Here is a 15290-nt window from a genome sequence, read left to right on the forward strand (position 1 = left end):
GGTGAACATTTTCTTCTCCCCTGTCATATGGTTTGTGCATCCGCTGTCGATAATCCAGCTTGAACCCCCGGATGCATAAACCTGCAAGGCAATTTTAGGCTTGGGTTTTAGGTACCCAACTCATGTTGGGTCCTACAAGGTTAGCACAAATCTTCTTAGGGACCCAAATGCAAGTTTTATCACCTTTGCATTTAGCCCCTAACTTCCTAGCAATTACCTTTCTATTCTTTCTACAAATTGCAAAGGAAGCATTCAAAGCATGATATATTGTAGAAAATTCATTTACTACTTTCCTAGGAGCATGACTAACATTCTTTCTAGGCACATGATGAATAGCATTTCTCCTAGACATATTTCTACCATGCATATAAGAAGAGCTAGAAGCAATCATGTGATGAGAATCAAAATCATCATAAGCATTATAACCCCTATAAGCACTTCTAGGTTGTCTTCTATCATGATATAAAAAGGCATGGTTCTTTTTAGTGCTACCAGCCATAGGAGCCTTCCCTTTCTCCTTGGCGAAGATGGGAGCCTTATGGCTTGTTAAGTTCTTGACTTCCCTCTTGAAGCCAAGCCCATCCTTAATTGAGGGGTGTCTACCAACCGTGTAGGCATCCCTAGCAAATTTTAGTTTATCAAAATCGCTTTTGCTAGTCTTAAGTTGGGCATTAAGACTAGCTACCTCTTCATTTAATTTTGAAATGTAATCTAGGTGTTCACTATAAACATCAATGTTAATATCTTTACACCTGGTGCACGCTACAACATTTTCTACACAAGAGGTGGATTTACTAGTAATCTCTAACTTAGCATTCAAATCATCATTAATGCTCTTTAATTTGGAAATCATATCATGGCAAGAAGATAATTCATAAGAAAGCAATTCATTTCTTTTAACTTCTAGAGCATGAGATCTTTGAGCTTCTACAAATTTATCATGTTCTTCATACAATAAATCCTCTTGCTTTTCTAAAAGTATGTTCTTCTCATTTAGAGCATCAATCAACTCATTAATTTTATCTACTTTAGTTCTATCCAATCCCTTGAACAAACTAGAGTAATCTATCTCATCATCACTAGACTCACTATCACTGGAAGAATCATAAGTGACATTGTCTTGATTACATACCCTCTTTTCCCTTGCCATAAGGCATGTATGACGCTCGTTGGGGAAGAGGGTTGATTTGCTGAAGGCGGTGGCGGCGAGTCCTTCATTGTCGGAGTCGGAAGAGGAGCAATCCGAGTCCCACTCCTTGCCTAGATGCGCCTCGCCCTTTGCCTTCTTATAATGCTTCTTCTTCTCCCTCTTGTTCCCTTGGTCCTGATCACTATCATTGTCGGGACAGTTAGCAATAAAATGACCAAGCTTACCGCATTTGAAGCATGAGCGCTTCCCCTTTGTCTTGGTCTTGCTTGGCTGCCCCTTGTGACCCTTTAGTACCGTCTTGAAGCGTTTAATGATGAGAGCCATCTCTTCATCATTCAGTCCGGCCGCCTCAATTTGTGCCACCTTGCTAGGTAGCGCCTCCTTGCTTCTTGTTGCTTTGAGAGCAAAAGGTTGCGGCTCGTTGATTGGACCGTTTAAAGCGTCGTCGACGTATCTCGCCTCCTTGATCATCATCCGCCCGCTTACGAATTTTCCGAGTACCTCCTCGGGCGTCATCTTCGTGTACCTGGGATTCTCACGAATATTGTTTACGAGATGAGGATCAAGAACGGTAAAGGACCTTAGCAATAGGCGGACGACGTCGTGGTCCGTCCATCGCGTGCTTCCATAGCTCCTTATCTTGTTGACAAGGGTCTTGAGCCGGTTGTATGTCTGGGTTGGCTCCTCCCCCCTTATCATAGCGAATCTCCCAAGTTCGCCTTCCACCAATTCCATTTTGGTGAGCATGGTGACGTCGTTGCCCTCGTGAGAGATCTTGAGAGTGTCCCATATCTGCTTGGCATTGTCCAAGCCGCTCACCTTATTGTACTCTTCCCTGCACAACGATGCTAAGAGAACAGTAGTAGCTTGTGCATTTTTATGAATTTGTTCGTTAATAAACATAGGGCTATCCGTGATATCAAATTGCATTCCACTCTCTACAATCTCCCATATGCTAGGATGGAGAGAGAACAAGTGAGTACGCATTTTGTGGCTCCAAAATCCGTAGTCCTCTCCATCAAAGTGAGGGGGCTTGCCAAGTGGAATGGGGAGCAAATGCGAATTTGAACTTTGCGGAATACGAGAGTAGTCAAAAGAAAAGTTCGAATTAACCGGTTTCCTTTTCTCGTAGTCGTTGTGGTCGTCGTCCTTTTGGGAGGAAGAGGATTCATCGCTGTCGTAGTAGACGATCTCCTTGATGCGCCTTGTCTTCTTCTTCTTCCCATCTTTTCGCTTGTGGCTTGAACCCAAGTCGGTAGACTTGTCATTCTTCGGTTCGTTGAAGATGGACTCCTTCTCGTTGTTGTCGACCACCATCCCCTTTCCCTTAGGATCCATCTCTTCAGGCGATTAGTCCCTTTCTTGAAGAGAACGGCTCTGATACCAATTGAGAGCACTTAGAGGGGGGGTGAATAGGTGATCCTGTAAAAACTTAAACTTATAGCCACAAAACTTAGATTAAGCGTTAGCACAGTAATTGCCAAGTGGCTAGAGAGAACTCAAAACACGATAACCACAAGAAAGCAATCACAGAGTTGACACGGTGGTTATCCCGTGGTTCGGCCAAGTACAAAACTTGCCTACTCCACGTTGTGGCGTCCCAACGGACGAGAGTTGCACTCAACTCCTCTCAAGTGATCCAATGATCAACTTGAATACCACGGTGTTTTTCTTTCCTTTGATCTTTTTCCGTTTGCGAGGAATCTCCACAACTTGGAGTCTCTCGCCCTTACAATTGAGTTCACAAAGAAATACGGAGTAAGGTGGGAATGAGCAACACACACAAGACTCGAAAATCAGAGTAACAACACGCACACAAGTCGCAACAAGAGCTCGCAACGCAACACAAAGAGTTCACAACTCCACAAGAGCTCTATATGTTATCACAATGAAACGAATGCGTGAGATTGATGTCTTGGTGCTTAGAAGAGTTGTAGGAATGCTTGATATCCTCCTCCATGCGCCTAGGGGTCCCTTTTATAGCCCCAAGGCAGCTAGGAGCCGTTGAGAATAAATCTGGAAGGCCATCCTTGCCTTCTGTCGTCGGGTGCACCGGACAGTCCGGTGCACACCGGACACTGTCCGGTGCCCGATTTGTTTCCATAAACAGCGCAGCCGACCGTTGCTGCCTGTTGTAGATCTGGGAGCCGTTGGCGCACCGGACAGTCCGGTGCACACCGGACAGTCCGGTGCCCCCCTTCCGACCGTTGGCTCGGCCACGTGTCCTGCGCAGATCGCGCGGCCGACCGTTGGCCCAGCCGACCGTTGGCTCACCGGACAGTCCGGTGCACACCGGACAGTCCGGTGAATTATAGCCGAAGTCGCCGGAGAAAACCCGAGAGCGGCTGGTTTCCCCCGCGCTGGTCTGGCGCACCGGACACTGTCCGGTGCACACCGGACAGTCCGGTGCCCCAGCCCGAAGCAGCCTTTGGCTGTACACAGCCACTCTCCACTTCTTTTTCTTTTTCCTGTTTCTAACACTTAGACAAGAATATTAGTATTCGAAACTAATGTACTAAGGCTTAGAAACATACCTTTACTTGTGATTTGCACTTTGTTCACCCATGAGCATATTTTCACATTTAAGCACTTGTGTTTGCACCCAATCACCAAAATACTTAGAAATGGCCCAAGGGCACATTTCCCTTTCAATGGCGACGAGGGCCGGATCTATAGCCTGTGCCTGGCGCAAGCGCTCGACGAAGTCGAAACGAGGTGCTGAAATGGCCATCAGCGTGCCCTCGTCGGGGTCCCTCCTGGATAGTGCATTGGCGACGGTGTTCGTGGCGCCCGAGCGGTATTCAACCGTAAAGTCGAATCCCAGGAGTTTGCCCACCCAATGGTGTTGGGGAATCGTGGCCAACCTCTGGTCGAGGAGGTACTTGAGACTGAAATGATCAGTCTTGACGATGAAGTGCCTTCCCCATAGGTACGACCGCCAGTGCCGGACGGCCTGGAACAGGCCGATAAGTTCGCGCTCGTAGGCGGCGAGGGCGTGATGGCGGGGTGCGATAGGTCGGCTGAAGAAAGCGACCGGGTGGCCCTCCTGGACGAGCACCCCACTGAAGCCTGTGGAGGATGCATCGCACTCCACCATGAACCGCTTGCTGAAGTCTGGCATGGCTAGGACAGGAGCGGACGACACGGCTGCCTTGAGCGCCGTAAAGGCAGTCATGGCCGCGTCATCACAGGCGAAGCCATCCTTCTTGAGGAGGGCCGTTAAGGGGGCAGCCACCGTGCTGTAGTTATGGACGAAGCGGCGGTAGTACACGGGGAGGCCCAGGAAACCGCGAAAGGCCCAGACCGAGCGTGGCGGCGGCCAGTCGTGAATGGCAGCCACTTTGGCCGGGTCCATGGCCACCCCTACGACTGAGATGATGTGGCCAAGGTAGGCGACAGATCGTGCGCCGAAAGAACACTTCGAGCGCTTGATGAACAGCTGATGGCGCTGTAGCTCGTCGAGGACGGCCCGTAGATGGCGGAGGTGATCGGCCCATGTGTTGTTGTTAATTAGGATGTCATCAAAGAATACCAGGACGAACCATCGGAGGAATGAACAAGCACGTCGTTCATCAGCGCCTAGAACGTGGCGGGGGCGTTGCAAAGCCCAAACGCCATCACGAGGAACTCGTACAAGCCGTCGTGTGTGCGGAACACGGTCTTGTGCACGTCCTCCGGCCGCATCTGGACCTGGTGATAGCCCGACTGTAGATCCAGTTTGGTGAAGAATTTGGCGTTGTGGAGCTCGTCGAGAAGCTCGTCCACGACCGGGATGGGGAACACGTCTTTGATGGTGAGGGCGTTCAGGGCCCTGTAATCGACGCAGAAGCGCCACGATCCATCGGGCTTCTTGACAAGGAGCACGAACGACGAGAATGGAGAGTTGCTACGACGCACGATCCCCTGGTCAATCATGGCGGTGCACTGCCGCTCTAGCTCGTCCTTGTGTGCAGCCGAGTAGCGGTACGACCGGACAGCCACCGGCGGCGCATCGGGCTTGAGGAGGATGCAATGATCGTGGGCGCGCCGAACGAGGCGAGGAGGGCCTCCAGTAGTGCGTCCGTTTCGGTGGTGGTGCGCACCGCCGGCTCCTTGGGGCTGGGCGTGCCTGTCCAGGAGATGGAGCACCCCAGGCGCTGGAACGTCATGCGGCGACTGGCGAGGTTCCACACTATTGGCCCCAATGCCCCGAGCCAGCGTGTGCTGAGGACGACGTCGTACCCGGCAAATGGCATGACGAAGAGGTCAGCCGGGTAGAGTTCGCCCTCGACGTGGAGCGGCGCATTGTGAAGGACGCCCGTGTAGGTGATTCGTTCACCGTTGGCCACCATGGCCGTGAGGCGGGGTCGGCGCTGGATGGGAATGCCCGACTGGTGCGCTGTTGCCGCGGATATGAAATTGTGGGTGCTTCCCGAGTCGAGCAGCGCCACCAGGGAGACTGGCCCGAGGGTGTCGGCGATCTGCATGGTGTCCCCTGGCGCGACCCTGGCCACGACTTGGAGGGAGAAACAGGGAGCATCGGTCTCAGCTCCTCCTGTTTCCGCCTTGGCCTCCTCAATTTCGACACCATCTAAGAAGAAAATGCGCCTGCAAAAACGGTTGTGGCCACGGGAACATTTCTCGTTACAGTTAAAACACAGGCCTTGGCGGCGTCGATCCGCCATCTCCTCTGGAGACAGGCGCCTGGGGCCGTCGCCACGGGCCGGTGCTGCGCCCACTGGTGGTGCTAGCAGTGCCAAGGGAGCCTGTGGCGCCGGTAGCGCCTGGGGAGCTGGTCGTGGTGGTGGCGGCGGTAGGAGGCCGCGTGCCCCTGGCTTGGCTGGTGCTTGGATCTTGGCGAGCTCCATCTGCTCCACCTGTCGCGCTAGGCTCATAGCGGTGTTGAGGTTGCCGGGGTTGAGGATCCGCACCGCGTGGCTGAGCGGTGGCAGCAGGCCGCCGGTGTAGAGTTGGACGCGTTGTTCCTCCGTGATCCGGCCGGCACGGGGTAGGAGCTCCTGGAATCGGTTGGAGTATTCCTCGACCGTGTCGGTGCGTCGACATTCGGTGAGCTCGAAGAACGGCACGGAACGGAGGGCTGGCCCGAAGCGCAGGTTGAGCAGTTCCCTGAATCTGCTCCAGGACAGGGTGCCCTCGTCTTCCTGTAGTTGTATGTACCAGTGCTGTGTGATGCCCTCGAGGTTATACGAGGCCATCCACACTTGCTCCTCCGCCAACTTACGTTGCTGTCGAAAATACGACTCACATTTGTTGATGAATAGGAGGGGATCGGTCTTGCCATCAAACCGCGGAAAGTCCCACTTTTGGAACTTTGGCGGGTGATCGATGTCGCGAGGATGCTCGTGCTGGGCGCCGCTGGACGATGAGGAATCAGACTTCTCCTTCAGCCTGGTGATGTCGGCCTGCATGGCCTTCATCATCTCGACGACGTCGGCTAAAGTGGGCTCGTCCATGTGGATGGAGGGGAACGAACCGTTGATGGACGTGGTAGGGGATGGTGGTGTGGTGAGTGGATCGGTGGGCAGGGCTGAGAGAGGCGAGGATCTCCGGACTCGAGATACCAAGCTGTCAAGAGCGTCGAACCCTTGACTCGCCGGCCTCGGCTATGTAACTCGTAGCCCTCGGTCGTCTTCTCCGGTAGGATTATTCCTCCTAACCGCAGGCTTGAGAGAGAGAGATAGGAAATAACTTGATACTTTATTGCCCTCAACAGTGTTGCGCACCTAGGGATATATAGGGCCGACGGCCACACAAATGGAGCAAGCTCCCTAATTAACTTACCTACCAAATTACTACTTTCCTACTTATTCCTTGCCATAAGTGTCAAATTGCTACTTTCCTACTTATTCCTTGTCATAAGTGCCAAATTGATATTTTTCTATTTATTCCTTACCATAAGTGGCTGCTGCTTTTCTAAACTTGAGCGCCTGCCATCTGTGGTGCTGCTGCCCTCTTGGGGCGCTCTGCTGCCCACCGGATGTCGCGTGCGCGCCTGTGCCTTGTGTACGGCTTACCGTACGTGACATGTAACTAGCCCAATCAAAAGATAAGGATGAAATATTCTAAAAAGAAAAAAAATCGCATTGCGATAGGTAGACTATGAACAGACGCTACAAATCACATGCATTATTAATAGGATCGTCATCCCACGGTGGTTCTTTCAACATCACATCGAAGGCCAAATTATTAGGGAGGGGCTAACAACTAATCTGAACTACTGTGTAACAAAGCACCCAAGTGGTCTGAAAAGGCTCAAAGTAGAATTGCCAAAGAAATCAGCTAAAACTGGTACCAATGTTTCTTTTTTTTACACCTTTCCAAGAGCTCAGATTTTGGAAGCGAAATCGATCCCCTCCTGCTTCAGCGCCTGGACGTCGGCCACCGGCGGCTGCGCCCTGGCGACCCTGGCGATGGCCTGGTTCTCCTCGGCCGACCCGCCCTCGAGAAACACGCCGACGACCTTGCCGTCCTTCACCCAGTAGCTGCCGAACTTGGGCTTGGCCGAGGCCGGGTCGTTGTCGCCGAACAGCACGTCGTCGCCGACGTTGTCGCCGTAGAACTGCCACGCCAAGTCGAACGACCGGGAGTAGAAGTAGGGCAGGTAGTCGTATTCGGCCACCGATTCGCCGGACTCCTTGGCCTTGATTGCCCTCACGGCCTGCTCGGCGGACTTCCGGGCGTGGTCCACGTGCTCAACTCTCCTCTGCTCGTTGTAGAGCTTCAGAGGGAAGGTGGCCACGTCGCCGATCGCGTATACCCCGGCTACACTTGTTTCGAAGAATGCATCGGTCTGACATAACAAAAACGTTAGCACAATATCAGGCAAGACACAGAAGCTCATCGAGACTCGAACATTTCTTCTTTTTTTGAGAAGAAAAGCAAGAAGTGAACTGACCTTGAGTCCACCTTTCTCGTCAGCAGCTTGGCCTATGAAGAGACGCGTCAATGGCCTGCCGCCGACGCCAACAATAACAATATCAGCTTCGAGAACACTTCCATTCTTCAACTTCACTGTAGTGACCTGGCATCCATTAAGGTGAACAATAACATTCAGAGCACACATTATAAAATTGATTAACTGAATCTGCAGAGTGTTCAGTGCTCACATCTCCGTTGGCATCAGCGTCGAAACCAACAGCAACCGTGCCCTTTACAACCTTGATTCCTTTGTTAGCATAGTAGCCCTCATAGAAATGAGCAATACCAGCAGTGAAGAGACGGGGCACTAGAAGTAGAAGAGATCAAATTCAGAACGTAGAGAAAAGGTCAGTAGTTGTCTCAGAATAATTCCAGAGGATGGAACATGCGTGATAAGCTTTCAGGTTAACGAGACTTACTGCACCACGGTTCAGGGTACACCATGGTCACATCGAAGTTGTTGATTTTCAAGGCAGCGCTAAGCTCAAGCCCTATGTAACCACCTCCAACAATCACAGCCTTTCCACCCTTCTTTGCCTGCATAGCTGCAACCAACTTGTCGGCATCCGCAATGTCCCTTAGATACAATATGTTGTTGGATTCTGCTCCTTGAACACCAAAATCAGTGAGCTTTATGACCTGAACACGAAGACAGAATACATAATGAGCAACCCAGGTAACAAGTTTTCCCATTGAAAACATGTTTTTGGAGAACAATTTCAGTAAGAACTAACCGAGGAGCCCGTAGCAATGAGCAAGGTCTCATATGTGAAGGTTTCCGCAGCTGCACTGGTCAGAGTCTTTGAAGCAAGGTCGGCCTTCACAATCTCAGTACTCAGGATCAGTTCAATGCCTGAAAACAGGCATAATCAGCTCATGATCAGAACTGTGGAAAAAGTAATGCCTTTTTGGACATGCTTGCTCAAGCTATCAAATAGACTTCTCCAGGGACCAGACAAGGAGATGGAGTGTTATGTTTGCTGCAAAACCGACTGAGGTGGCATGACCACCAAACACAGAATAAATAAAGCAACACTTGATCTTAGAGGAGAACATTTCCCCAGGTAAGCAGGCCCAAATCACCACGCATTCTTAAATCTAATAGTTGCAGCTCAGTGTGAAATAAATTATTTTTATCAGAAGAATCGTAATTAGTACTATTCCGATGACAGAAAGAACTACAAGTGCAGGGATATTGATCGATGGAGTGCAAAAGCAACTGTTTTTTTTTAACCAAAACATCGGTGCACATATGAAAGTATCAATAACTAGTACTAGTACAATTCTCATCTTTAGGGGAGGAGTAAAAAAGATTACCTTTCTCAGAGTACCATTCAGGAAGTAGTCTCTCTCCACCGCTGCCCACACACGTGTGGAAGCCTGGCAGTCTTGCAGCGTCTGTTGACAGGACAAGCATCGGGTATCAGTAAAGAGATCGTGCGTGCAGGATCATCGGACAGCAGCGTGTGAAAAAACACACCGCTGTGCATCTGCATTCAGGGCTTACTCTGAGGGAAGAGGTATCCCTTGCTGAGTGCAGGGCGCTCATAAGGGGCCACCTGAAAGATGGAGGATCGAAGTTAAGCAGTGGCGTCGCCACAGAATAGCCAGCTGCGAACAGATATAACAATTGAAAGTAGAAGCATTTCTGTAAAGGATAGGTTCATTCGATATTCTTGTATATCTGCTTGTTGAGTTGGTCTCAACTTGAAATTTATATCTATATCTGTCTATATCTCCTACAAAACTAATAACCTCCACTACAGGTCTATTCCAACACGCAATCCATCCACATCATCCTCTACTAACAATCCATATAATTTCTCATTAATAGTTATGTCATCTCACTAACTTCGATCATGTATTCTGCTAATATAAACTATCCACGTCATCTCCATAAGTTCTTTCTATATTCTTCTAGTAGCTCTGATTGGCGAGCGGCAACTATCCCCAAAAACAAAACAAAAAAAAACCTGAAGAAACGTTCATATGAATATATCAGAATTCAATTGGATGTGTTAGAGAAAACAAACGAAAGCGGTGGCATGATAGCAGGTTAGCCGTTATCTGAAAAAAAATTACTGAGCGCTGCAGCTTCCCCAATTTAATCACCAAATTTCTGACAAGAGAGAAACGGTGTACGGAACTTCAGAGTTCAGAGTCTTGCTAATACGATCTGAGGATTGGGAAACAAAAGAAGAAGGTTTTTTTTGAACGAAAGGCAAGAGGTCTGCCAAGATATATATTGACAAGAAGAATAGCAAGAGGTTTTAAATCAATATAGTGACCAAAGCACTAGGCAAAGGTCCGATCTTATCAGAGCATCTCCAAAAATGCCTCAAACTAGTGCCTCAAATTGAAATATGGGGCTCTACACATGAAAAACTACTCCAACATTGTCTTATTTCATAATTTTTTGTCAAAAAACTATAGGGCACCCTCTCAAGTGACTCAAATATACTACACTGTAGTGGGCTGTCCTATAATCTAGATTTGAGGCTTTACTGTTGGAGCGAGGTGTTTTGTTGGTGCCCTAAATTCTATAAAATATACTTATTTTCAAATTATAGGACATTTTTATAGGTCATGTTGTTGGAGATGCTCTCATAAAAGAAAAACAGACCCCACTAAATAGTCGCTGCTAAATTCCAGACGACCGTCTCATACTTGATTTTGATAATGATTTGTTGGCTGCTCAAGAATCTGCGATCAAAGACTCTCTTATTTCTTTTCTTTCTCGCTAAATCTCCCAGTTTACAAGGATCAATAGTGACCTAATGATTTTCCTATTGGCAACAAAACCAATTTCTCCAACCAATGCTACAGATAGGGGCTCACTCAGCCGGACGGTTTTAGCCTATCAACAGATACCCAACTCCTCCCAAATTCTTTTGGTGAAACAATATTCTATGAAAGGGTATAGCCCTACCTCAATCCAAACGTTTCTTCGTAATTCGTTTGGACGCTTAATTAATTTTAATTCAAAAATGAATAGAAATAAATCAGACGATTTTATAGCGTAAAATTTAGAGCACGGTAAATGAAACGTAAGAGCCTTTAGCAAAATAAGAATCGCACGGCACGGACGAGGATTTTGATTGATTACTACGCACATACGAGGAAAGGCAAAATCGATCGGGAACTTGAAGATGCGTATACGTACTGGTTCCTTGGAGATGATGGCGAGCTCGCCGGGGTTGACGCCCTGCTTGGCGAACTCCCTCGCCGCGTACCCCTGCGCGCAGGAAGCCTCGTCGTCAGATCAGGCGGCGATCGGCGGCGGCACATGTTCAATTGAAGGCACGCAGGGAGAGGGCAGAGGCACGTACCGCCGCGACACCGCCGCCGAGGATGACGTACTTGAAGTGCCTAGCCATCACCCCACACGCAGGCAGGCTGCGGGAAGAAACGACACGATCGCGAAGGGCGCCGACCGACGTGTGGAAGCGGGAATAGAATGGAATGGAAGAGTCGGAGGACAAGGCGAAGACCGCTCACGTTCGCTCAGTTTATACACGCTGCCTGCCTCGCCCTGCTTCGCGGGGGAAAAAAAGAAGGCAGGGCCGGCCTTCCGCGCACTCCCTTCCCCGATTGGTCCCGCTAGTCGTTTCGTGCTAATGCGGGCGTGAGGCGTCCTGCCTCGCCCTGTTTCCACGTTGCGCGGTCCCCGGCCAAACGACGTCGCGTTGCGTGTAATCCGTCATCCAGCTAGCCAGCGGACGCTCCGCGGCAGCAAGCACGAGCAGACACGGCCTACCTAACCACCTCCACGACACCATCCCGGCGGGCGGCGGCTTTGCCCAGCATCTTTGACTCCCGGGCCGCTCACACTTGGTATGGGTATCAGTGCATACGTCACAGCTGACGTCGGGATGCCACTTCACTTCAAGTGAAGGATGTGTTTGGTTGTGGCACATTTAAGTATATACATGACAGAGATGTCTACTAGCGTCCTCTCTCATCCTTTCAATTTTAAGAAATAACTAGAGTCAACACTAGTTATTTGAGAGGTATAGTTAAATTTAACGACTAAGTGGTGTTTGAATGCACTAGAGCTAATAGTTAGTGGCTAAAATTAATTGAGACATCCAAACATCTTAGCTAATAGTTCAACTATTAGCTATTTTTGGTAAATTAGTTAATAGTTAGGTAACTATTTATTAGCTAGCTAATTTCACTACCAATTTTTAGCCAACTAATTATTAGTTCTAGTGCATTCAAACACCCCCTAAGTAATAGGCTTCACTCTTCATAGCATCGAAGTACTAACCAGTCTTGCTAAAAAAAGTACTTCCTTCTGTATAAAAAAACAAGTCGTTTTAGACAAGGTTCAAATCAAACATATAAAACTTTAACTACTAATAACAGTTTTGTTATTTAGTTTTAAAATCTAATAGTCGTATATATAGATTTATCTTAAAAAGTACCTTTTTTGCAAAAATATAAATATATTAAGAATTTATTTATATTTAAAAAAATATTGTTCAAACCTATATTTTAGAGACCACGTCGCTGCTCTAAACGACTTGTATTTTGATACTGTAGAGACTTAGGCAGTAGTAGTATTTAATAGATATAAATCGAAGTCCTACCGATTTGCTTTACCCCAGGCATTACACAAACTTACGACACATGCAAGCTCATATGATGAAAATAAAAAGGGACGCTCATATATATATGCGCAAGTAGAGTCCGATTCTAAAATATATTATCTTAATAACACCCGTCTTTGTTTGGTTTTGATTGTTCCTTCTCCATTGTCCAGGTTCGCAGCATGATACACGGCGCACACGACCGACATTAGTGTAGACAAAAGCCAGTTCGCGCCCTGCAGACAGCGACGACCAACTGAAGATTCCTCCCAGGCCTGTTAGTTTACATGTGCTGACGTACAAGTGGGGGCAAGATCAGGTCAGTGGCACCCAAAAGTGTGTACATGTCTACGCCTCTACGGCAACTCTGATGGGTACTCCAAAAGCTCTAGCCCGTGGCTGCCCGCGGTGCCACTCGTGTTAAGACTGATTTCAACAGAGGCCATGTAAATCGAGCAGTCATTTAAGATTTTGACTAGCGTCTCTGGTTTACCTGTCCAGCCATATGACACACGCTTTCAACAGCATAGGTAAAAAGGCAGCGGTAGTATAGTCTAACAAATAGAGCAGATGGTGTGGTCATGTTCTCAAACACAGAAAAAGGAAATGGCTGCCAGCCACAATACAAGCTATTATGGCTTTCCTCTCTCTTTCCATCCTTTTCGCCTGGCTCGTTTGGCTGTCCTGTTGGAAGGTGTTTTGTACTGCTACAGTAGCTCGTGGACAACTATTTTAGCTTTGCCTGTCCATTTAGCTGCTCTGTTGGAGTCAGTCTAAGAATCCTTTGCTACTGAATGTAGTCCAAAGGCTTCTTAACTCAACACACAGGAGACACAAAGATATATGAGGAACCGATATTCTCATTCATCTATTCTCTTCTCTCATTACAACAAATGGTGGTGTGCTCCTCTATATATAGTGCAAAGTTAGGGTTTCGGCTAAATGGGCCACATGGGCCTTCGGGGACCAAACTGGTTTCTTAACACTCCCCTTGGCCCTCTTGCCGCGAGATGCACATGTCCCAAAACTCCACAAAAACCCAGTGGGAAATTTTTTGGAGAAAGAGTACATGACTCACGCTTGCTGTGTTGCATGATTTGTCTCATTAAAAATCTTACGTGAGAAACTTCTACTTAAACTCACTTAAGGGGAAAATAGTGCAAATCACCTTTTTCTTCATTTAATCATAAAACTATAATTAGGTATTTAAACTTCATGCTCAAAATTCAATTTAGGAGTATGCAAATTTCTCCCCCTGAGAACCACATTTTTAAGTCTTCTATAATTTCTTCAAGTTCAACCTTTCAATAATGGATGCAATGCTTAAATGAAAATTGAAAGTCGCCTAGATGGGGGTGGATAGGCGGAAACTAAAATTCACAACTTTAAACACACTACAAGCCGGGGTTAGCGTTAAAACAAATGTTAAGTCCGGGAGAGAGGGGAAAAACAAATCAACCAAGAGATAGAGCGGATGAACACGGTGATTTGTTTTACCGAGGTTCGGTTCCAAAGAACCTAGTCCCCGTTGAGGTGGTCACAAAGATCGGGTCTCTTTCAACCCTTTTCCTCTCTCAAACGGTCACTTAGACTGAGTGAGCTTTCTTCTTTACTTCTCATGGGTCACTTAGACTCCACAAGGACCACCACACAATTGGTGTCTCTTGCCTTGCTTACAAAGCACTTGAGAGTAACAAGGAAAAGAAAAGAAAGCCAACCAAGCAACAAGAGCAACAAAGAAACACAAGTGATCCTCTCACAAGCCATAATGCGCCAGAGTTGAATTCGGGACTTTGAGTGGATTGATCGCTTGATTTGTGTCTTGGAGTGAAGTCTATTGCTCTTGTATTGAATGCAATGTGTGGAATGCTTGGATGGTTGGAGTGGAGGTGGTTGGGGGGTATTTATAGCCCTCAACCACCAAACAACCGTTGGGGTTGGGCTACTGTCGATGGGCGCATCGAACAGTCCGGTGCGCCAGCCATGTCACCCAACCGTTAGGGTTCGGGCGCAGACGACCGTTGGAGCTTTGTGTTCTAGTGGCATCGGATAGTCCGGTGCCGCACCGGACAGGTACTCTTCACTGTCCGGTGCACCTCTGACGGCTGCCCTGACTTCTGCGCGCACTGTAGCGTTCGCAGGTGTCTGTTGCCATCGACCGTTGTGCCTAGGAGCCGTTGCTCCGCTGGTGCACCGGACAGTCCGGTGGCACACCGGACAATCTGGTGAATTATAGCGGAGCGCGGCCCGGGAAACCTGAGGGTGGCGAGTTTGGAGTTGTACGGTCTTGGTGCACCGGACACTGTCCGATGGCACACCGGACAGTCCGGTGCGCCAGACTAGGGCACCCTTGATTCTTTTGCTCCTTTGATTTTGAACCCTAACTTTGTTCTTTTATTGGTTTGTGTTGAACCTTTATGCACCTGTAGAATATATAATCTAGAGCAAACTAGTTAGTCCAATATTTGTGTTGCGCATTCAACCACCAAAATTATTTATAGGAAACGGTTAAACCCTATTTCCCTTTCAATCTCCCTCTTTTTGGTGATTGATGCCAACACAAACCAAAGCAAATATATAAGTGCAGAATTGAACTAGTTTGCATAAGGTAAGTGCATAGGTTGCTTGGT

The 15290-nt window shown here is 48.2% G+C and overlaps 1 protein-coding gene across 1 annotated transcript; it reads right to left on the reverse strand.

Moving 5' to 3' along the window:
- Positions 1-7256: 7256 nt before the first annotated feature.
- Positions 7257-11583, reverse strand: LOC100382120 (uncharacterized). Its single transcript, NM_001174881.1, has 9 exons — positions 11398-11583; positions 11232-11303; positions 9576-9627; positions 9386-9466; positions 8803-8921; positions 8488-8707; positions 8257-8375; positions 8046-8171; positions 7257-7940 (listed from the first exon to the last, which is right to left on the reverse strand). The coding sequence occupies exons 1-9, from the start codon at positions 11443-11445 to the stop codon at positions 7476-7478; spliced, it is 1302 nt and encodes a 433-aa protein (NP_001168352.1). The 5' UTR covers positions 11446-11583; the 3' UTR covers positions 7257-7475.
- Between the last annotated feature and the right edge of the window lie 3707 nt (positions 11584-15290).

The sequence above is a fragment of the Zea mays genome, chromosome 4, assembly GCF_902167145.1.
Source record: "Zea mays cultivar B73 chromosome 4, Zm-B73-REFERENCE-NAM-5.0, whole genome shotgun sequence".
Classification (NCBI taxonomy): Eukaryota; Viridiplantae; Streptophyta; class Magnoliopsida; order Poales; family Poaceae; genus Zea; species Zea mays.